Genomic DNA, 25171 nt, shown 5'->3' with positions numbered 1-25171 from the left:
ATAGTAAAAAGAAAGGGGCTAATTTTAAAATTTCTATAATCTTTTAAAATGTTTATCTTGCTTTAAAAACTCCCTTCCCTTGCTCTTATTAAAACGATTTAAACTATGTCCAATGAGTACATGTATCTGAATAAAAATTTTTGGTTTTAGAGTAAACTTTTTTTTTTTTTTTTTTTTTTTTTTTTTTTTTTTTAAAGCTGACTCATGTTTTGCATAGACATATTCCATAATATATAAACAAGTACTAATTATCTATGGCGCAAAAATCCTAAAAGATAAATATGATACTTAGCATTCAAACTCATGCCTGGGTCACATAAAAAACTTTATTTAGAGACATGTTTGCAATTGTATGATTTTTTAACTTTATCTTAAAAACTGAAATAGAATTAATAAAATTTCAAATTTTTGGAAATGTACTTAGTCTAAAAACACTTTGGCCTTCAGGCCAAGATCACAGCGTAGTATCTGTTCTGATGTTACATTTCACTTTTTCTGTCCTTGGTCAGTGAAGGAAAAGTTCTTCATGATTGAGGCAATTTTTATTTTTGTTCCTATCCAGAGTGCCCCTTTTGGGGGAGCTGAATTTTCCCGACATTAAAAACCGACTTTGTGTCTGACTTCCTCGTGGGGAGGCAAGTAAATAGGAGCACATATGCATCTCAGTTTTAAGTTTTACTTCCTAAAACAATTCACATTAGTAATTTTAATACTAGCTCTATATACTTTATGTAGCCAAGTGGAAATGTATCTGCTATGACATTTTTTTTTTTTTACTTGAGTCACCACTTATGAAGGCCCGAAGGCTACTCGAGGATAAGGGTAAATGAAGGTAAGGTGATAGTGTAAATTGGGTAGAATTTGATTATTTATGGGGACAACTTGTTTACATAGGGTTTGAGGGCTATCATGTTGTATTCAACTGGGAAGCAGGCCAATGGAGCAGTGTTCCACAGGTAGACAGTTTTGGGAAAGAAGCTTTGTTCATGGAATCTTTGTTTAGGTTTAGGCACAGACGGAGTGGGGAAAATCGTATATAGTGGTTGTAGCTAGTAGAGTGTTTTTTTTTTATATGGCATTTATTGTGAACAAACAACAGGAATATGGCTTTATTATAATAGATTAATAGCAACACCATAATTCTATAATTTTAAACTTTGCTAATAAGTGGAGGAGAGAGAACTCATACTTTTTATTGTTACACATGGATCCATATGCAAGTTGGTTCCATGCTCTGATTCAACTTGTTTGATTGCGATAATGACCTCCTGCATCAACTTAATAATATGCTTCGATACTCCAGATACAAGGGTGCATGAAAGACAAAGAAAAACCTCTCTTGAGAGTGTGTACAAAGTCATCTGACTGCTTTGGATACTATGGATTGGACCACAAGGAGAGCAGATGTAAAATGTTGCCTGGTGGTGCCAACCTCCAAATCTAAGGCACCCATAGCACCTTAAATAAAAAACCTGATGTTAAGGATTATAGTCAGCTTTTGATTCTTCTGTGTTTCTGCATCATCAATTCATCTGTGTGTGGTCATAGTGGTTGACTGGAACAAGATCTTATTTAAGAGACAACACCATTTTACAATTCACAAATTTATTCATATCATCGGAAATAAAAAAAAAAAAAAGCAAACAATGTTTGTTAAAGTACCCCAACCTTCTACCTAAAGCAGAAGAAAATGTGCCTTTTGACCATTCAAGTTTGCCTCTGACAAAATCCAGCAGAAAATTTTGACATTACTTTCTATTATTCAGTGATAAACAGTGGTTGGGGAGAACGGTGGACAGCTTGCCTTCCTGAATTTTAGAAGCCAGTGTTACAAATAGAATCTTCATAGTCAACGTTGGGTGTGTGAGGTAGAGCAATCATCTTTTATTATATAATATCCCTTCTGCCTTTATTTAAATACTTTTACTTTTTTTTAACATTATAAAAATTTAACCCAAACAGCAATCAACAACCATGGTACACAAATTAATCTGTACAAAACACAATTACAAGCCAACCACTCAAGATAAAACTATTGTGAAAGCAAAAAAAAAAGGTTGGAACTCCTTACTAACTCTTCTTAACTCTCAATTCACCACACCAACTTTTAGCGTTGTATTTGGTCAAAACAAAAGGCTTTTCTCTTCCATGACTCACTCGCTTATTCACCCAAGCAGCAGTAGTACTTTCATCTTCTTCCTAACTGACAACAAACTCACGTGAACGAACTAATGCCCCCCCCCCCCTCGGTTATACATAATTTGTCTTTTTATGCTGCTATCTCGAACCCCAACAGCACCTAAATTTGCATTCCTTTTTTTTTTTTTTTTTTTTGTATCAGAAGGATTCAGGGTTCGAATACCAGTGCTTGTCTACAGTGGACACACACACACACACCAACCATGGTTACTTAATACTATTACCCTTTACACTATTATCACACTCCTTCCTGATTTCATGATCACACAGCCAGCATTCCAAATGCGGTCATTTTTGTTCGGTACTCCTTCACAGAAGTGGGGATTCTTCAGAATTTTAGGCTTCCTCAGGAACATGTGCTTCCACTTCTACCTTGTTAAAATCGTCAGTTTCATTATCGTATATCAAACTCTCTGAATTGCTCTCCGAAGATATTATGGTATCAGAATCTTCTGACAAGACTGTAATGGGGGTGTAGGTCCTTCATGTGTCGAGGCCTCCTATCCACCAGGATGGACTGTGAACTAATTATCTCGATTACCTGATCCTGGCCAAATTTCATTGTGCAGCGATTCTCTAGTGCTTTCACCCACATACTGTCCCCAACCTGGTTGAGATTGAACTCAAGACCTGCTAATGGTGGCATAAAATCAACTTTTCTACCTGGATTTCATAACGATAAATGGCATTGGCTGGTGCAGTCAAATAGGAGTCAATGTTTTTGGGATCAAGTTATACTAGTAGACAGCCTCTAGTATAGAACAGCACATACTTGCCAAGATTAGTTTCACAGTAGAACACAACTCTGCTATGCCATTCCCAACCAGGATATATGCACAACAAAATCTTAGGTTCACACCCCACTGTTGTGTGTTGAAGATGCACATACGCAACCACGCGCATGGTAGCTAAATGCACTGAACAATGGGGTCAGAATGTCAGAAGATATCGTGAATGGTGAAAAGTCAACTATTTGATGCATGCAGCTATCGAGATGAGCACACCTACAGAACAGTAGGTCACATATATAGTCCAGAGAAAAAGGCAAAAAAAAAGAAGAGAAGCATACAGTCAGCCAGCAAAGCAACATTAGCATGAGGTCCTGGTTCCATTCACTCACCCTCCTGTCCATACCTGTCTCTAGCTCGGCGCCGTACACAAAGCAATAATAAAAAAAATATTTTCTATATTTTTATATAAAGCAAAAGTGTTTTTGTTTTTTTTCTTTTAGTCAGCAAAAAATCAACTGCACAACACCACTAGTCTGCAAACATCCTGAATTCCATGCTGTGGAAGGCTAGGTCATTATGTGAGTAGCTCCTGTGGACTACATCCACAAAAACCACTTGCAGTTCACCTGCTGTCCTAACTGCCCCCACCCTCAAAACAGCGATGGTCCACAATCTGTGATAGTTAGGAAATGGTAAGCATCATAATGCATAATGTCCATCCCCAACTGTTGCCTATCATCGCTCACCTCTAGCTTTACCTTTTCTCAGTAGACTGCTGTTGGATCTATAGATTGGTATTTCACGTATGCTTCTATAGCTAACTTGACTGCTGCTTTCATCATTGCAGAGCAAACTGACAAAATAGATGGTATGTTGCACCCCTAGGTGTCCACTGTTTCTGTGGATGGCCATGATCTAGTCCGCGTCCATCTCAGCTACATGCACTGCACTGATCAGGGGCTCGGGTCCCCTTATCCTTCTTAATGGCATTAAACCACCACTATGGCACATGTGTCAATGGGTCAGCCATGTTGTGAATTGATGCAACCAATATCAAATCCACAGAGAGCTTGTATTCCTTTAAAAGCTCCAAGTGTGCTTAATCGTATCCTAATGAACATTTCACTAGCAACCTTGGTGTGAACTCGCGCTAGCCACAATCATTTGTCCTGCTTAACTCTTACAGCATTCTTGAGAAATTCCCATGTCTGCTTATGGCTCCTCATTTATCACAAAGATAAAAAAATCATGCTTTCACACTAACAAATTTTGAAAATCCGTCATCCAACATTTTATCCTGGCCGAAGCACACCATGACACTGGTCGCCTCAAAATACATGTCGTCTTGACTATTTGTCATTACAAGTCAAATCTCATCTCTCAAAAACATAAAAAATCATAATGCATACCTTCTAACAGTTTGAAATTCATTACTCAAACCTACAATTTCCTCATGTGGTAATTAATTTATCTCACAAAATAACAGCAAACAATACAAAGCACACACACACAAAAAAAAAAAAAAAAAAAAAAAAAAAGAGAAAAGTTTCTATCATAATTAACAGTACTACTATTTAACGGTACATATTTGTACACTTCTGTTCATCTCTTCAAGATGTAAAGGGAAGTAACCCTCATGTTTATCAAACTATATTTCTCCATAGACAGCTACAGCTATCCACGAGTGATTTTATATCTGCAACTGAAAAAATGATTTACAAAAAAAAAAAAAAGTCAGAACCTTAGGATTACTTCTTTTTATAAGTTAAAAGCTTGTTTATGCTTTCAGAGAAATTTATTTTAGAGTAAAACACAAACATCGCCATTTAGATTCAGGATTTGACTAAGACGTCAGAGAAAAATGCTTGATTGATGATCTGATTTTAGAGTTTGTCGCAATGAAGGTTTTGTCATATTATCCCACTTCCGAGGGCCTCGGAATAAGCACGGATGGCTAGGTCTACATTCTTCACAGGATAGTAAAACCCTAAATAGACCAGGTAGCTGCTGGTAGGTAGTACATGTAGCAGCAAGCCTTACCATAATACCCAGAAAACCTAGGCCTTGCTGTAAAAACCTTGACTGCACTTTAACTGACATCTGACTTCCCTGCCTACAACCCTTCGATTTCTTCATGTGAAGTGTTCTAGAACAAGGTATTAACAGAGCCAGCTGCAGCATAAAGGATGAGCTAAAGGCCAGGAACACCAAAGCTTCTGCAGCCTAAGCTGTGAGAAAATGATGAAGGCCTGTGCCCACTTCGAAGGCTATCATGAAAGCATACATATGGAATCCAGATGAAGTCATTAGATAATCACAAAGGAGTATACTAAATCATCTCCCTCAAAATTCATTGCATTTTATCGATAGTTTTTACTTGAACAAGAAATGTTAAAATTGCACATTTGGGGCACTAACCCCCACCCCAATATACTTATGAATTCAATGCAAGACAAATAAAAAGTAATTTAATTAAAATTTCAAAGTTCTATATTTACAAGTAACATTGTGCCTACTGTCCAATCATGAGCATCGGTTTTAATAACTGATAAAAATGTGATACATGTTCAATCTCAACACAAAAAAATTATTTTAAAAGTAAAAGAAAAAACAAAATCATTTTGTAAAAGTAAAGTTTGTCAATCGATCTCACAATAATATATGATGATGAAACAAAGATAAAACTTCTCTTAGCAAATTTACTGGGATCTGCTCTGTGCGGTATTGAATTTCTTGTCTTGCTGGATCATTGATTACAATTAATTGACACAAAGATGTACCCAAACTACCTAGTTTTTTTTATTGAGATACAACATTCAGGTCCAGAAGCAGAGATACAATCAGTACTGAAAACCAACCATCATCATCATAAGAGCCATGTGCAGGTTTATTCTTGTTCAAGCAAATCTTGACTGCCTGTTACTTGGTTACATGGTACCTGACTTCCAACATTTTCCTCTCATTTGTGATTTTTGAACTGATCCCATAATATTAACTTCCTTTCTTTGTTTTATTCAAGGCCAATTAATATAGAACATTACAAATCAAACTTGCAGTTTATCGGTTGTCTTTATTTTGGAAATAAAATCGACTTTATTACCAATGTGAAGTTTAAATTGAAAAACTATTAATTTTTATTCGTATCAGAGTGAAACTTTACCTCATCATATTTATGTTTATTTACTTTTGTAGGAGGTAAGGCTCATGATCATGAGGTTTGAAAAAGCAAGTACATTAAGTGAAATGTACTCTGGCTTATAAAAAATGCACAAGCAGTCCCATTTGCATTCTCCAACAAGGACACAAAGCAATAAACTAAACCCCTTCTCAGATTAAGATAAAACCTGAAAGGGTAGATCTAGAACTAAACAGAACCATACATAATGTTTGTAAAAGATACAGCACAATCACATTGACACACTAGTTCTCGTTAGACCAAAGTTGAGCAACATTGAGCCTGGTCAGTACCAGATGGGTGACCAATTTGGGAATTTCAGCAGATGTATGTAGAAGGATGTTGATACCTCCCTGCAAGAGGGGCAAAAACCTAACATTGTCATTTCCCCTAATGGGCATATACATGCGACTGGGGACCACTTGTGAATTTTACACTCCCATGGAACTTGTTTGGAGGAAGTCAGTTAAACTTGCATAAGGTTAGTGACATTTTCAATTTTTTTTTCCAAACGTTTGTAAAGGACAAAAGTTTAATTTAAAAACCCATAAAATAATGTAACTAAAATCTTGTCAAAATTTTAAAGAAAATCATAAATTCGATATTTTAAAATGGAGGCCTCCAAATGAAAAACACAAAAGGGTCATTAGATGCATGATTCTCAAAATTTTTTTTTTTTTTTTTTTTTTTTAAAGAAAATTTCACTTATCGACTTTAAAGGTGACACACTTTTTCAAGTGTGCTCTAGATATTGTATCATTGTCTGGGAGGTTTATAAAACAGACATTTTACTTGATATGAAGCATTGATGTATGTTCAACAACTGAAAAAAAAATCTAAAATTATTAGATTTATAACTTGCTGAAACTGTATTTAGTTTTTTTATTTCACAATATATACTTTGCACTATATCAAAGATTTCAATTTCACATGGCCATGCCACCTTAAATTCATTCCTTTACAAACCTCTGAGGCAACAATACAAAATCTAAAAACTTACTGTGTCAAAGCTGAAAAGATATAAAAGTCAATAGATTGAATTTTCTTAGCAAAAGATCAAGCCACACTACACATGAGGCATTTGCAAATTTAATATAAAATAAATAAACTTAAAATTATGAATTTTATTTTTATTTATCAGAATTGCTTTGGTATTAAAGTCGCCTGTATAAATTATTAGATCAATTCTTATCTGAATACATTTGTTTACAGTGAAAGAAACATACATAAATTGTAATAATAATAATAATAATAGTGATGGTATGTACAAATTTGAGGAATGCAGCCAGACTACACCAGCATCATAACACCTTCAATAAACATGGACCATTCCATAAAGAAAGCTGGACAAAGATAAGGAAAAATTTTTTATAAAAAGAAAAGAAAAAGCAGAAAAGTCACATTTACAACTGCATGGACATGTTTCTAATAGCAAAAATGAATACAAGAATTATCGTTTTTTTTTTTTTAACTAAATCAGTTAAAAAATTTAATTGTTCTGATAACCAATATTGATTGCAAAGATAGAATTGTCATTCTTTTTATTTTTCAAATTAAATTAAAATGTTTAAAACATTTATTTTTGAAAGATGTCCGTACTCTACAAGTATTTATTTATGAAAATCAGACTTTATAGTTTTGGATACCCCAAATGCGTTACCTTTCTTCATCTCGCCAAGTCTAATAATGTGACAATGAGGGAATAGGTGTAGAAAAAAAAATATAAATAAATGACTAAGACCAGCATCCATACGTATGTTTACACGGTATTTGAGATAAATGTGATAATTCTTTTGTTATTTTTTCATTTCAGTATCATTGAGCATTTAATAGCGGTAAAGTGCAACAAATAGCCATTTCTGTGTATGATTGGTGAGTTTTGAAAGATTCAGACCTTGGTCAACTATAAAATGCTAGATTAGAATTGACCTGCATCATGATGATTCGGGCCAGATTTGAAAATCTTAGCAGTAGCTCAATTCTCCTTGAATAACTTGAAGACTGAGCTGGATAATTGAGCTGAAGAAATAGTGGCTAGCAGGAAGGATCATAGACGTTCTGTGTTTGCATAATGAAATTCAGAGAAATTGCAGGAAAAAAAAAAAAAGTTTGCAAAGAAATCTCGGCAAGACATTGCAGACATTATTGAAAGAGATAGGTGGTGGAGAGGCAACTATAAAGAAAGTTTTAAGCGAGGATATTTGTTATTCATACAAGAGTTGCAAAAGTTCCAAAAGCCAGGAAAATGTTCAACAAGGTCAAACATCCAAGTGAATTACGGATGCTCAAGATTCAATTCAGATGGCTATATTAGGTTGCTGCTATAATCACGTTGACACACCGGTTCCCGTCAGATCACCAAATTTGAGCAACGTTGAGCCAGGTCATTACTAAAATGGGCGACCAATTTGGGAATTCCAGGCGCTGTATGTAGGAGGATGTTGACACCTCCTGCAAAAGTTGCAAAAACCTAACTTCGTCATCTCCCCTAACGGGGATATACATGCGACTGGGGACAACTTGTGAATTTCATGCTCCCATGAAACTCACTTCAGAGGAAACCGGTTAAACCCGAATAGGGTTAGTGCCGTTTCACACACACAGGTGTCAAACACCGAGTAGAGAAGGTGGCTGCAGAAAGGTCATCCATGCAACAGCAAGAGAAAGGTGACTGACACAGACTGACAAAGTGAATGTGCCGTTCAAATCCAATTCATTCCAGAGAAACAGTTTCGCTTAGGGATGCTGGCAGCCTTCACAGTCTTAGGGTACTTATTCTGCCTTTCTAGAAAGAATTTTAATTAGAAATATATCAGGAAAACATGCCAATAATAATCATCTGATTTATATAAAATGAATGAATGATGCTCAGCAGTAGTAGGACTCTACTCCATAAAAGCTAAGTGGTTGAATGCCAAGATTAAGTTGGTGTTCAGGCCCTTTTCGAAGGACACTATGAAGGTCACATACTTCAAATTCAGATCCTACTTAGAGGCTATGGCGGAAGCTCAGGGTGGTTTCTTTGAGCAAACTATTCATCTAAAGATTCTTTAACAGATGCACTTAGAATTTTGAGAATACATCAATTATTGTCTATGATATGGGGTTTTCTTTTTCTTTTCCAAAAAGCATCAAATTTAGTCATTTTGTTGTTTTGCTTTATAGTATATCAACTCTTCAGATTATTTTATGCCAAATCCAGTCATTTTTGTAAAAGTTATGTTTCAAGTAATTTATATCTTCAAACGTGCAGATAATGTATCGAGCCAAGAAAAATGAAAGCACACTAAAAATATATGTATATGCTATTGTCACTTTTGATCTCCTATTATTAGACTGGGATAGTGTTAAGGAGAGCTGTACAAGATTAGAGGTTATTAGAGTTCCTTGCCACATTTATAGATAGTTGGGTCAGTTTTGTTGGCTATGCCTGGTCATAGCAACTTTTGATCACCTAATTCCTATTCTCAGGCAGTGAACTATTTTTACACTGGAACCAGGGTTTTATGAACCAGGTGAGAGGGCCTCAGAAAAGGAGGTTATCATGTCAGATGAGGGAGAGGACATTCTCTAGCCTTTCAGTTGATTATTCATTTAGCCCTTTGATCCATTTTTGAATTTCAATTTTGATTCTCTTCCACCCCTATTTGCTCTATTTCTTCTTTCTCTTCTCACTTGTTTCTGTCTGGTTTAAAAGATATGACTTGCATGTATATATATATATATGTCTAAAACAATTTCTACCAAGCTTGGGATGAACTATGGTACTAGGCCCTTCATAAGTCATCTATTGTTAGACAGCCCACATTCCTCCTCTACTTTTCATCATGGTCTTAAAGGTACTGTAAAAGAGTTTCAGTTGGGCTGTCCATGAAAGTTACTATATGTTGGTGATTTAATAATTGTTGCAAAGTCTTTAGAACAGATAAAAGATAAACTAAAAAACATAGAAAGACAGCCTGGGGGAAAACGGTTTTGAAGGTTCACTTATCTAAAACCAAAGTGATTGTGTGTCTCTTGTGCCGATAGTGGGTTCATAAAAAGTATAGAGATATAAGAAAAAGTTAGCTCCAAATCCCAACTTCAAATGTAGGAGACATTGAGGCTTGTAAACAACTGGTAGGATCTTTAATTGTATTTAATAAAGACTCAAGCCTTTTAAACTCTTATGCAGGAGTTAATCTACACTTATGATGTAGACTTTTTTTTTTTTTTTTTTTTTTTACAAGCGTGTCACCACTTATCAAGGCCCAGAGGCCACTCGAGGATAAGGGTTAATAGGTATACATTAGTCATTGTGATGTTGCGCACAGATGGATATTAGAGTGATAATAAAGCATCAATCTGGAGAAAACTAAGGTAATGAGCAGGACTCCAGTGAAATATAAGGGATCAGATCAAGTTCGTTGATTCCTTTATATATCTTAGTACTCTTGCCCAGAATCTCTGGATTCCAATGATCATGGAGGCTATCAAAACCTTTGATAAGCTTGAAAAAGCATGTGATTAAAGAGCCATTAACATAAAAAAAACAAAGTTCAATGTGTACAAATTATGCACTATGTCCAGAGGTCCCTAAAGTTTTCAAATAGGAAGGCCATATTGTTGACTTTAGAGCTATATAGGCCAAAATAAAAAATTTAAAATGACCTGGACATGTTTTGCTTATTAACTTTGCGTTTTAGTGAAACCTCATTTTTTTAATCATTTTCTGAACAAAACAAAAATACTATTTTCACACATTTACATTTTTTTTTTAAATTTTCTTGAATATTTTTACTTTTTCCATAAGAGCTTTGCTGATCAGATCAAAGACTTTGATGGGATAGATCTGGCCTATGAGCAGTAATTTGGAAATCCCTGGTCTTATTTGTGTATTCCTCAGCAACATGGACCAAGTATTGCCACTACATCTAGGCCTTGGAAAGGTGCGAAACATGCCTAAAAAGAACCCTAAACATTAAATAACAATTGCTTGGATCAGACACCAGTTCCACAGCAAGCTAGTACATTGAGCATAGTAGATGTGCCAGTTAGGATGAAAGATGGCAGTTTTCCTTAACAGCTGTTATGCGGACAAATATTCAGGACTATAGCATGTCTTGGACTCAAGCAATGCTTTAAGGATATAGTTAAAGAAAATTTGAAAACCCTTAGAAAACCATTATGGAGGATTAGAAAAGACTACTTTCGAAGCAATCAGCTTGGCACAAGTGTCTATGATGGTTGCAAAAGATTAGCAGCAAAACAAATAGAGTACTTTATTTTGAAACATGCTCTGTAGAAGTGGTGAACATTGAACATCCCAAACATTTTAGCCCAAACATGTGCATGGTTCATGTACAAAAACCTGTCAAAAGGTCTACTGAGCCGCAATATCTTAGAGTAGCAACCAACTGCATAAGTGTTAAACAGAAGTGGGAGTTATAGTCGGTTAATGTATTTCTAAATTTCTGATGTAGCGCTACCAGAAGCAGTGTCAAAGGCAAATCAGTTCCCTCACTTTTATTGTTCTTCAGTATTTCTATTGTGAAGCAATTTATTGAAATAAAATATAAAAGGACATTATTGAAAAGTACACAATAAAAATGAACAAAATTATAAAAAGATAAAAATAGCAGAAGTAGTCTTTACTTGTATTTTTATAATAAAAAAAAAAAAAAAATTAAAAACTTTATAATTTATATAATTTTACAAGAAATGTTTATGAAAACATTTCTTATAAAATTTTAAATAAGATAAAAACTTATTTTTTTAGTTTTATTAAAAGTGCAAATAAAGAATAATTGTATTATTTTGTTAATTTTTATTGTATACTTTCCAATAATGTACTTTTCTTATATTTTTATTTCAATAAATCGCTTCACAAAAGAAATACTGAACAACAATAAAAGTGAAGGAACCGTTTCTGGTAGTGCTACACCATAAATTAGGAAGTATGTTAGCTGACTATAACTGGAATAGAATATAACTCAGTGGTTTTGTCTGTTATATGTGAAGTAAGAAGTAAAAACATAAATAAGAGCTGCTGAGTCACCTACATATCCACAACCAAACATCGCAATCTTGTCAAGATAATCTTCTTCTGTAAAGAAATGACCATAACCATCCTTAAATTTGAGCAAGCCTTCTTAGTGAAATTGAATGTAATGAAACTTTTTGAAAACTTGAATGACATGTAATGGTTATTGTATTGATGTAGTATTAAAGTACTGTTTTTCATACTAGTATCTCACTAAAGTTAAAATTTTATGGAATTATATATATATATATATATTGCTGTTCAATTTATTTGTATCATTATTTAAATGAAATATATTATATTGACAATTTATAAAAATTATAACGCAAAAAAGACGAAAAACGTGAAGGGAAAAAAAATTCAGTTGTAAACCATTAATTTGAAATCTTACCAATACTTTTACCCTGCAAAAAATTCTTTCTTTTAAAAAGGATACGTCCAGAATAATATATATGTCTGGAAGAGAAGGTCAAGGAAATAACGATTATGCAGAATTTAACAAAAAAAATTAAAAAATGAGTATACGAAAGCAAGAATATTGCAACATTATCAAAATATTTTACAATTTAATAACAATTTTAATATTGCAATAAGAAATATCAGATAGCAATAGTAAAACAAGATAAAAAAAAAATTTTCAGTGATAAAATACATCAGAACTTAATTTTATATAGTCCCCCACCTATCCAAGTTATAATCCGGCATAATAAAAAAAAATGAAAAGCCGAAAATTGTTTATATATTCAATGCTTTATTTTTATTTTAAGACTACACTTTTTGGCAGTGTACAGTTTTTATTTGACAATGCTTTGATGATTGAAGTTTTCTGTTTACTACTGAAACTTGTTCAAGTAGGCTTTCTTTTTTTTTTTTTAGAAACACGTATCAGCTTTACTTTGCTTTAAAACTGTCAATAAATCTCCATCATTACTTTAGGGTAAAAAGTAGATTGGGTTTACTTACAGCAGCCTTGTAACTCTCGCTTTCCTTATTTTGCCCTTTAGTCCTCACATTCCATGAGGAATGTTTCTGACAAAGGAGGAATAATTGCTGTTTTCTAGGTTCAAATCTATTCATATTACTCATCATTGACTAGTTTTTGACCTTGAAGTGGTATGCTTTTAGCTTCTTACATCAAGTGGTTTCATATCAAAAATCATACACACACATACATATATAATCCCAGGTGTAGTATTGTTCATAGAGGTTGGATAAATAATCCTATAAATCTTGATGTATTTATATAATCTGCATACATGTTATTGCTTGAAAAATCTGTTTTACTTAAATTTATTAATCATTTTCAATTGAATGAAATTTTAGCATTTACAAGTTTTACATAGTCAGAAACATTTGTATAAATAAAAAGTATACCATTAGTATAAAATAAAAACAATTTTTAAAGATTCACTAAGTTGTTTTTGTTCATTTAATTCTGATCCACAATGAGATTTGTGTTTCAACTAATTCTTCTGCTTACATTTCACTTTTTAGCTTCCAATCGGATATGGAGGATGTGGCAGTGTAAGCACAGAACATTTGTGTCACACATATTATGCTACAAGCATTTATTTACAAAAAACAAACTTATTGTTACGGATGGTTCACCATCCTTCTTGTAAACAAGTTCACTTTAACAATGCTAAGCTAGCAATATCAAGGTGACAACGATGGCTAAGTAGTTAATCACATGAACTGACAATCTAGGTGTGCCAAGTCTGAATCCAGTTTGTGCAATGGAAAAAAAATTCAATTAGAGATGTTGGCAACCTTCATGTGGACCCTCTCATAAGTACCAGAGGTTTTTACTAAAACAAACTAACTAGAAAGATAACAGAAACGAATGCCAACAATAATCATCTGATTCAGTCAAATGAATGATGCTCAACAATAAACAGCATCATCAATTAGAGATATACACATAGAATATCAAATATAGATTGAAATAAGAGATGATGAAGCAAGCATCCATAAACATGTTAGAAAAATAAAACTGTGTCTAGAAGCCAACAGAAGAAATAAATAAGTTTGAAAAGAAATAAATAAAAAGTAAAAAACAAAAACAAAAAAAAACACAAGGGTAGGAAATTAAGAGTATATGTTAAGTTTCCAGACTTTTTCATATGGGCACTTTTATTGATAGCAAACACATGAAACTAGACCACTTCAAAGTAATCTCCTCCAGCTGCAATTCACATAGCGTTCCTACAACTTCTGGAAGGCCCCATGGAAGTCCTCTTGTGCAAGCATATCAATGACCACTTGTCACAGCCTCTTTCATCTCCCCAATGGTCTCATAAGTACAGCTAAGGTTTACTTTGAGCTTGGGGAAAAATCAAGTCACAGGGAGCAAGGTTTGGACTATAGGAAGGGTGAGGAACCATCTTGATATCCATCTTGGTAAAATAGTCTGTGATCTTCTGACCACCCTTGGGACAAACTTTGCTGCGCAAATCTTCTGCATCTTCAATTCCTCGCAAATAATTGTGTGTACAGTTTCTACACTGACATCAAACTGCGTTCTTATTGTTTCTATAAACATGACAGTCCTTATCCATGAAATTCTTTATTTGGCCAATCAACTCTGGTGTTCTGACTTCCTTACTCACACCTGCCCTCACAGACTCCCTGCCTTCCTTGAATCACTTATGCTACTCAAAAACTGATGCTCGATTCATACAAGATGGTCCAAAAGCAGTCTGAAGCATTCCATATGTTTCTGAGACATTTTTTCCAACTTTAAAACAGAATTTTAGTGCATATTGTTCTTCTAAAATGTCCTTATGTCCAGATTGCATTTTTGAAATTCACCAGCTGTGATAATCAGGCTTTAGTAGGGTGTATTCCATTTCCTGCTGTAGCTGTTTATTTGAACCTAAAATCAGAAAAATTGGTCAGTCATCTAATAAGATGCATAGCAATAAACATATTGACAGACTTGAAAATTCGGGTTTAAATGCTGTACAAAAAACAGCCTGGAAACCTCGTATTTGCTATTGCCACAGCTATAAATTTATTTGCTATTGCTACAGCTATAAATTTATTTGCTATTGCCACAGCTAGAAATTTAATTTCTTCCTTCTTTTCGTCGTTGTCTTTTATCTTTCCTCCCTTCTTTCCTTCTTTAACTTTACGTCTTTTTAATGAGCTGCTGCTGCTGCTGAAAGAATCACGCCACAATTGGTTCTACTAAGAGATATTTTTCCCGCGAAAATTCAACAAGTGCACTAGAGCGGAGCGAAAGTCAGTTTTGGAGAGAGATTCCACGAGGGTAACACGCAAGTTACGAGCTCTGGTCCTACTCAGACATTCAAGTCTTAAAAATAGTAAAAGTTATTTCATTGTTCATAGGAATGAATAATGAGTTTCAGTAAGAGTGGAATCAAGTTGGTTGACTCGAAAAAAAAAGAAAGAATCAATTCTAAGAAGAATTGATCTATAAACTTGACGCACGATATGCGATTAAATGTCGGCATGTGGAAACCGAAATGTCTTTCCATGTTGTAACCAGTGAGAATTTCATCTGACAAGAAGGACGAACGAAGGTTTTACTAAACAACATTGAGTTTTCAAATTCAAGGATTATTTTCAAAAGAACTTTCAAGGATTCTGTCACTGAAGTGAGGACAGATTGATTTGGAGTGGCGTGAAGAAAATATATATGTAAAAAAAAAGGACTCACACACATATATATAAAGATAAAAAAAGAAAGGTTAAAAAAAAACGAAATCATTGTTTTACGCAGTAAGTTCTTATTCTAATTTTCTCTTATTTCTGTACTCTCTCTCTAGTGTTAATTAAGCCTTCAGTGCTTGCCATAAGGACATTTTTTGGCAGTCGAATTGGTGAACATATAAACTGTATTTTCTCTTGTAAATTGAACATATAAACTTTTTTCTCAATAATTGAACTTTGCAGCTTTGCTGCCTTCTTTCCCCAACCCTTATGCTTTCTTTTCCCTCCATAAAATGTCAATATTTTTTTTATTCTTAAAAGTATTTCCTTGTCTTTATTTTTTCATGTCCTGATTTTTCTAGGCTTATTAACATGAACCACGTGGGATAACCTTCACGGGACTCAGTGAATAAATTTCCCGCACCATGAGTATTATGAGTTATTGCTCAGGAGAGTTAGATAAATAAACAGGATTTGTTATTAGGGCTTCCCTACAGCACTTTACTTGGAGAACGGAGTTGTTAAGACTAACAGTGATATTGGACAAGCAGGAGACTTTAGCAACTCTAGCTGAAGTCAAGGCCCCTAATGATGCTGGCTTAAACAGAGCTGAGAAGGAGAAGATCACTAAATACCAAGGTCTTATGTATGACACAAAAATAAACTAGAAACTTAGGAAAACCATTCCGGTCATTATAAGATCTATTAGGTTTATTCGCCGAATAAGAGATAAAAACAATTATACTTAAGGGGTGGTTAAAATCCTAGAAAGATCTAGTGAATGGAGTTTTTGAAATAGTAGATGAATGTCAGGCATTTAGTAGGATGGCCCATTCCCACTAAAAAAGAGAGACATATTCATACTATACATGTAAATAGTAGTATGACAATTTGTGAAGCCTTTCAGTTAGGAAAGAGATAATCTGATATTAAGCCAGATTAGCGATTTTAATTCTCAAACTTTCAGAACAAATGAATAACTAATCTGCTGTTTGCTGATTATCATTAAATATTTTAAAAATCTACTTCCCATATCTATAATAAAGACTAGTCGTGTATACCTAATGCTGTGAGTGTTGATACTGGAATTAACGTCTAAAATCCTCTGCAAAAAACCTAATGAAAGAAAAATTTGGTAAACTTTACATACACCATCCGCATTTCATTTAGTAGACATGTCAATTTTCTAAAGGATGTAACGCTGATAATAATGGGTCAATTTGGTGGGAAATTCATCATATTGTTTTTAGTCAGAAAATTTTCATAAATTAATACCTGAAGCAACAACAAACTTATTTTGATTCAGACTCCAGTCTTATCAAATATACTCCCAACAATTTCAAAGGATACAAATAAACCCCCAAATAATCCACTGAAAAACAATATCCTTCGGCTGACAAAATATTTATTCCATCGAGAACCAGCTTTTATCATTAACATTATCTGAAAAAGAATAAGCAAATGAGGAAATTACAAAACATGTCAAGAGAAACGGTTATTCAAATTGCTTTCATTATAACATATATATAAAAAAATGTACAAGTTATTTTTTTTGTTACTAACAAAACATAAATTTTCTAAGAGGTCAATTCTTTCATTATACAACATAGAGCAATAGCAATTGTTCTATTTGTTTTATCTATATAATACATTAAGGCAATTTTATGTTTGTACATACATTATCACCTGTCTCCTTCCTTTTTTAAAAGATTGGATCTCATGATCACCAAAGATGCATTGCAAAAAAAAAGGAATTTTTTAAATTTCATCTGATATCACTGCTGATCAAACACGAAATTCAAACAAGGCTGTGATCAAAGTGTAGTATCTGTTCTGTCCAAAGATAGTACTATAATGGGATCTGCATTCTAGCTAGATGTCTATAGAATGCAAATATGTCACAAACTCCTACAAAGATTTTAGAGATAGTTTCAGAGTATATCTGGTTAAAGGAACTATGTTAACTAGAGTACTTAGATGAGTAGGTTTCAGTTTGAACAAAGGTGGTATAGTAATATAGTGGGGTTTACGTTCATGCCAGACTTTCATCAAATGGAAATATTTTTAAGCACAGCAGCAATATAGAACAAATGAAGAATACAAGTGAAATTTTCACCAGTCTAGAAATTTCATGTTTGTATGTAGGCATATGTTATTATCAATCTCCACTTTTTTAAAAGATATAATCATATGATTGCAAAGAAAGTATTCATCAGCAAATTTTATATTTATTTTTATGCTAATGTGTCACCATTTATCAAGGCCAGAAGGCCACTCGATGATAGAGGTTAATGAGTTTGCCAGGTAGATGGTGAGATAACACTGATGATTAGTAATGATGGTTGAAATTCTACAGAATTTGATTATTTAAGAGGATGGCTTGATAAAAATTTGTTTACAGTGAACTTGAAAACTATTACCATCACCGGAGAAGCAGATCCACAGTATTGTTTCACAGATGGGTAGTTCTAAGAAAGAATCTGCTCATGGAAGCTCTGTTTGGTTTTAGGCACAGAGATGGAGAAAAAGAAATTATTGACAGTAACTGTAGCTAGAAGAGCTTTTGTGGGTTTTTTTTTTTACAGTGGAGGGGGGAGGTATATACTGGAGTTCAGTCAAGCATCTACCATGAAAATAACGATAAAGTAAAGAACCACTAACAACATCTGTGAGATATTGGCTGTAGGAAAGAAAACCCCAACACCCATCCACCACTTGTCTTCAGTTGGTTTTGCATTGTCAAGGCAGGAAAGAGTGTGCTGAGCAGCTCCTCACAAGATGTGGCAACAGTACTCATCTTAAAACATATTTGACTCTTAGAGAATTGCATCAGGCATGAGATACCTTGTGAAGCAATAGAATGATCCAATTATTTCTTTTCAGCAACCTTAACAGATTTGATGTAAATCTTATGAAGGTCAGTCCCACAAGCCTTATTGAAGCAAGAGGTTTCCTCAAATGAAGAGATATTCATTTCAGTTGGGGCAAAGTGAAGATTTGACAGTTGACAGTGAAAGAAAATTTAGTTTTAATGCCAAATTTCATTACTTTATTTTGAAGTTTTTTTTTTAAACAAAATTTTATCAATGAAAACAGAAAAAAAATGTTGACTATTTTCAGAAAAACATTTTTCATCTTCAGATGCCTATAGTTAAAAAATTATTGATGAATTTTGATAATTTAAAAACTAAGTCTTGGACCAATTTATATTTTATGACTACCCTGGATTTTTATAGAAAAATCTATGACTTAATTTTTTTGTGAGCATTGCTAATTAAACTAATTGTTAACTTTTTCAGCAATTTTTCTAATCCAGTAATTCAAAAAAAGTGATGAGTTTTTGAAAAAGCTGGCAAACTTACAGAAAGTAAAAGTGAACTAATAAAATAAAATATAAATCCATGGAGACTTGTGAGCCCCATAATACCAGCTGTGGCGCCTCCAAGAGCTGACATAGATGTCCGGCAATAGTCCATGACGGCAGCATTATTTCTCATCGCCATCTCACTGTAGGCCACAGAATCTATAGATAAAAAGATCAAACATTTTTCAATCAATTATTAGGTGCTCAGTATAAAAAGGAACATTAACCATGCATAATTTAAAAAAAAAATTTTTTTTTTTAAATCAAACTTAGCAGTTAAGTTTTAAAATCATGTCACACAGGAAATCAATATCTGTATTAATCCAACGGAGAAAAGGATTAAATATATTAATATTTTGATTAGTACAAAAAGTGTGGTCAATAAACTGCAACCCTAACATTTAACATGCTTTAATCAATAATGATTATAGTAGTTATCCCAAACCAAAATGGTATCTTCGTTATATCTAAAATCGTTTAATGTAAGTGCATAGAGCTCTTCAAAACAATACAAGATTTATTTTGATAGCTCAATTCACTGCGGAATTATGATGGTTCAAAGTTTATTGGAAATGAGAAAATTTGCAGTTTTGTATTCTATTAATCTCAAAACGAATTTTCAGTGCATAACTAAAAAAATACAGGTTTTGAATAAATGAAAAATTCAGCATACATATTTGGCACAATTCCATTACTCCTTGTAAAAAATAAGTAAACTAAAATAATGATAATGTGCTAAAATGGCACGGAAGCACATCTTTATTCATATAAAAATCATTTCAAAAGCTAAAACACGGAAACAATTTATAGCACAGTAGAGATAAAGCTATAGTTTCTTTAACAGACAATTTCATAAAAAGGACAAGTATTTCTTCAGTATTTAATTCACTAAAAAGTTTTTATTTGCTTGAGTTTTTATGAAGGACAATTTAAAAACCTCATACTGACAAGTTTGTCTTTAGTACAGAACTATCTACATATGCATAGAGGTACAATATTGCATGTAACAGCTTTTTATTCACATAAGATAAAAATCACCCATCACTGAAAATAAGCCAACTTGAAGTAGCCGTTCCCCCTAAATAAAAAAAAAAGAACGATACAAAGAATTGTGCATTTATAAAGAGAAAAAGTTGAATTGTCTATATCCAAATTTTATCAAATTAAGCCAAAATAAATTAATTATATTATCACAAGTTGAAACTGAAGACTGGTTGTGATAGCTAATTATAATATATCGCCTTAAAAAAATACCAGAGAAATTTACGGATATATTTATGAGTGAAAAACATTAGTATACACTAAAAATTAAAAATTATAGAGTAAAATTTAAAAAAGAAAATCAATTTGCTATTTGGAGTCCACAAACTGAATAAAATTTATGTCAAGTTAACAAGTAGAAGATTATCTCCCTTCTAAAATAAACCTGCCACATTGTTGTTCAGAGTTTGATAGAATAGCAAATCATTTTATTTAACATTCTACTCGCTTATTTTTCATAATTTTTTGTATATACTAATATTTTTCACTGATAAACAAGCATATTCATAAGTTTTTATACTATTTTATTTTGAACTGCCATATTTTGCATGTATCTCAACATAACCACAGACAAGGTATGGCATAAGGGCCTACTTCACAAGATTTCCAGCTACGGTATAACTAGAAATGTTTTCTCTATCATTAAATCATTTCTCTGATAGGCTCATAAGAGTAGTGGTCGATGGACAAAAATCAGAGGCCTGCAGTATTAATGCTGGAGTCCCTCAAGGGTCCATCCCGGGTCCAACTCTCTTCCTGATCTACATCAATGATCTCCCAAAACATATACTTAAATCATTCGTTGACATCTATGCTGATGACACAACCATCTACGGCAACACATCAAAGGCTGTAAATGACAAAGTTCTGATTCTCTCTCCTCTGATCTCAAGTGCGTGGTTCAGTGGGGGAAGACGTGGCTGGTTACCTTTAATGCATCTGAAACCAAACTCCTATCTTTACATCATCAACGCTCTGATCCCCATCTGACATCAATTGAAATGGATGGCTTTCGTCTAGGAGAAGCCCCATGTTTTCACAAGCTTCTGGGCTTGACCTTTACTCCTGATCTGAAATGGGAACACGTACATCAAGTCTGTTGCCAAGGTCGCTGGAAAGATGGTGGGATCCTACCTCTCCAGAAGATATCTCACTACTGATGCAATTCTCTATCTAAAAGCCAAGTACGTCCAAGGATGGAATACTGCTGCCATATCTGGGCAGGAGCTGCTAAAAATAGCCTATCCTGCCTTGACAGAGTACAAAATAGACTGGTTTAGTGGGGATGCCCTTTTCTCTTCGCTGCAACCTCTCTCCTACAGAAGAGATGTTGCGAGCCTATCTGTGTTTTATCGTTATTTCCATGGCAGATGTTCGTCTGAACTCCAATCTCTGCCCCCCCCTCACCAATCTTTCACAAAAAACACCCATCTAGCTGAATCCACTGTCAAAAATTTTCCCCACTTTTTATCTGTGCCTAAATCAAAACGTAGATTCCATGAACAAAGCTTCTTTCTTAGAACTGCACGCCTGTGGAACTGTTCCGTCTGCCTGCTTCCCACTTGATTACAACCTGGATGTCTTCAAGTCCAACGTAAACAAATTCCTGATGAACCGCCCCCTTTAGACACTTCATTAAATCTCCGCACTAACGTACTGTACTTGCAATAACCCTTATCTTTGAGTGGCTTCCGGGCCTTGATAAGTGGTGACCACCGTGTAAAAAAAAAAAAAAAAAATATATTCACAACAAAAGATGTTTTAAAAAAGACAAGCAGTAATCTGGAAAAAAAAAATTTGACAGACTTCTAGAATGGGGGAGTCGTCTGGGGGGGGGGGCGAAGAAAAGTTTTTGAAATCAAATCACACTAAACAATTTGATAGACTTCTGAGATGGGGAGTTGTCTGGGAAAAAATAAATCTGACTTCCAACTTATGTAAAAGTTGGAGCTCCTCCACCCAACCAACTGTTGATAAAAAGTAACAGATCTTTTATTCTGAAATCTTTCAACAAATAACATTAACAGATCCTGTTATGCATGTTCAATTTAAAATAGAGAAATGGAAACATGGTTACAAAATTATTTACATATGTAGATGTCAAAGACCTCCTGAGTATAGATGCCCAACAAATTTACTGTTATTGAAAGAGACCTGAAATCTTACAAATTTTTCACTCACTCTTTGTGATTGACTAACTTTTTTTTTCTCATGTACCAATGCCTTAACCTCCATTAAAATCACTTGATGACTGGTATTCGTTTTTTTTTATATGATCATCCTTTCTATGTACAAGTAAAATGTTAATTATGATGTTTAAATAAAGTAGTTTGTTTCATAAAAAAACATTTATAAATAATACAGTTTATTATCAATTAACTTTGAGACAGTTTTCTAAGATGTTTACTTTAGTCATTTTACGAAATAATAACTATTTAAAAAACAATTTATATTAGAAATGAAGTAAACAGTTTGTTAAACACAAGTTGCTAACTTTTTCATAGAGAAGGAGTGCACAGCATATACACATTGACATTAGTTCTTATTAGATCACAAAAGCTAAGTGATATTGGGCTCAGGCAATACCAGATAGAAATGTCAGGTGCTATATTAAAAGATCAGAACTCCCATCCACTAGCAATGCAAAAATATAAAAAAATCATAGGTTGTCTTCAACAAAGCGTAGCCATCTTGCCAGAGTTATGGTCAAGTCATGAGAAGCAGCTTTGTAAACGTGTATTCTCAGTAGATTAAGATTACTTGCCTGCTTACAAGAAACTTGTTAGAAGCAAGGTGAGTTTTTTTATGCGCAGGAAAATCCAACTCTCAAAAAGGTCTTTCTTGGTTCAGTCGTCACCTAGATGAGTACAATCATAACCTAGATGATTTCAACCAAAAAGCCATTGAACTAGCCCCGTTAGAATTGGAGAAAACTATGCAGAGGAGATCAGCTGAAAACCTGGTTCAGAACAATAAAACAGGATAACGAGTTGATCATGGGTCCTCCCCTCTATGTGGTTCACCGTTGGAACCATGACCGGTTAACGCTCGTATCTGCTATTGTGACCATTGCACCTGGTCAACATTTGTTCAGGCTGTGGTAAGCTCTCTAGATGGAGCTGACCCAACCGCTTCAAAGTGAATGCAGAAATAAGTACAAGCACACATTTCATTTTACTAAATTATAAATAAACAATTTAATATTTTTTTTTTTTTTTTAAATTTAATTCTACTTATTGTACATATTTACTATGCCTCCCCACGGGACAGAGTTAGACACCAGGGTCGTTTTTTAACGTGGAGAAAAGGTAAAAAAAAAAAAACGACCCTGGTGTCTAACTGTCCAGTGGAGAGGCATAGTAAATAAGTAGAATTAAATTTAAAAAAGAAAAAAATATTAAATTGTTTATTTATAATTTAGTAAAATGAAATGTGTGCTTGTACTCATTTCTGCATTCACTTTGAAGCGGTTGGGTCAGCTCCATCTAGAGAGCTTACCACAGCCTGAACAAATGTTGACCAGGTGCAATGGTCACAATAGCAGATACGAGCGTTAACTGGTCATGGTTCCAGCGGTGAACCACAGAGGGGAGGACCCAGGATAAACTCGTTATCCTGTTTTATCGTTCTGAACCAGGTTTTCAGCAGATCTCCTCCGCATAGTTTTTTCAATTCTGACGTGGCTAGTTCAATGGCTTTTTGGTTAAATCTGAAAAGGAACGTTTCCCTTTCATTTCCAATGAAGACAATATTCTCTTCAAAGCGTCAAATTTAAAATGTGGGTGTTATATGTCTTGATAAAATACAGCATTAATTAGAGTGCAGAAGAGAAAATAAAAGGAAAAAAAACGGGCCAGAAACAAAAAAGTCTACTGAAGTATAATAGTATCAACCATTTAATGATCCCTGAAATTGATTGAATACATGAAAAATAGTGTTTAATATACATTCAATGACAAAATTATTCATACACCCTTTAATTTTGAATATTTTTATCCATTTTTTAAGCATCTAATGTTAGTATAATTCCAGTTTAATATATATTAATAAGCACACACACACACACAAAGGAAAATAAAACTTCATTTTCGACAGGCAAATTTTATAAAATGACAATTTGTACAGTAGAAAATTGTGTTTAATTCATTAGCATAATTATTTTATTGGCAAAGTCTTGTTTGTAATTAGCAATGAAATAGTACATAATTTATTATCTATAAGAACTGATTTCATACTGTTGTCACAAACAAGGTAATCTTGTAAAACTGAAATAATTATATCAAGGTAAAAAAAAAAAAAAAAAAAAAAAATTTAAAGAAAAGTTTTACTTTAAACTAATCATTCCATCCTGAATCTAAATAAAGCATCTGTTTGCTTGTAAATTAATGCTTATTTTAATCACAAAAAAAAAAAAAAAAAAGATAAGGAAACAATATTTTTTGTGTATTAAAAATGGAAACATTTTTTCCTTTATTTTTTACTTGCAGGCAAGGCAAAAAGTTAAACATTTCTATTAAACGTCTACCATCTTAATATCTCTTTCCTCTTCTCTGTTCAGCCCATTCCTCTCTAATTGAACATACAACTCTTCTAATAGAACTCTAGAGGAATGAGCCTGCATTTTCTTTCCAAATTAGTACACAATAACATTCTCAACTCCTTGCCCATTAACCCCCAGAGAATTAATATTTTTCTAAAATTTAGATTTTCATTCAGGGCAGCACAAATCAAGAATATAGCAACTCCATGGGTGTTTTGTACATTTTTGCTTTTAGCTGTGTGCGTTGCTCTTCATATAACAAATTATAACTTATGATTAGGGCTGTGACAATATTCTCTTTCAAATATGCTCTATATTCTTTTTATATGCCGGGAATATTCTTTAAGAATATGCTCGAGAATATGCTTTTTTTTTTACACGGGAATATTCTTTTTTTAAAAAATATGCTTTTTTTGCATAGGAA

At 33.6% G+C, this 25171-nt stretch overlaps 1 protein-coding gene across 4 annotated transcripts in view; it reads right to left on the bottom strand.

Annotated features, from left to right (window-relative positions):
- Positions 1 to 7214: 7214 nt before the first annotated feature.
- The window catches only part of LOC145265636 (ER membrane protein complex subunit 6-like), a 40315-nt gene continuing 22358 nt past the window's right edge, over positions 7215 to 25171 (bottom strand). For 2 of the 4 annotated variants that reach the window (XM_080121819.1, XM_080121727.1), the window contains 4 exons: positions 19165 to 19325; positions 17153 to 17245; positions 12564 to 12583; positions 7215 to 7448 (listed from right to left, as the gene is read on the bottom strand). In XM_080121819.1, coding sequence (XP_079977945.1) covers positions 7418 to 7448; positions 12564 to 12583; positions 17153 to 17245; positions 19165 to 19325 — 305 coding nt within the window. In that variant the 3' untranslated portion in view covers positions 7215 to 7417. Of the gene's footprint in view, positions 7449 to 12518; positions 12584 to 17152; positions 17246 to 19164; positions 19326 to 25171 lie in introns of all 4 variants that reach the window. The other 2 variants (XM_080121818.1, XM_080121784.1) reach the window with 2 other exon arrangements.

Source organism: Euprymna scolopes, chromosome 1 (assembly GCF_053919585.1).
Source record: "Euprymna scolopes isolate OS-2025 chromosome 1, ASM5391958v1, whole genome shotgun sequence".
In the NCBI taxonomy this organism is placed as follows: domain Eukaryota; kingdom Metazoa; phylum Mollusca; class Cephalopoda; order Sepiida; family Sepiolidae; genus Euprymna; species Euprymna scolopes.
This window is presented reverse-complemented; position numbering and strand designations above follow the sequence as displayed.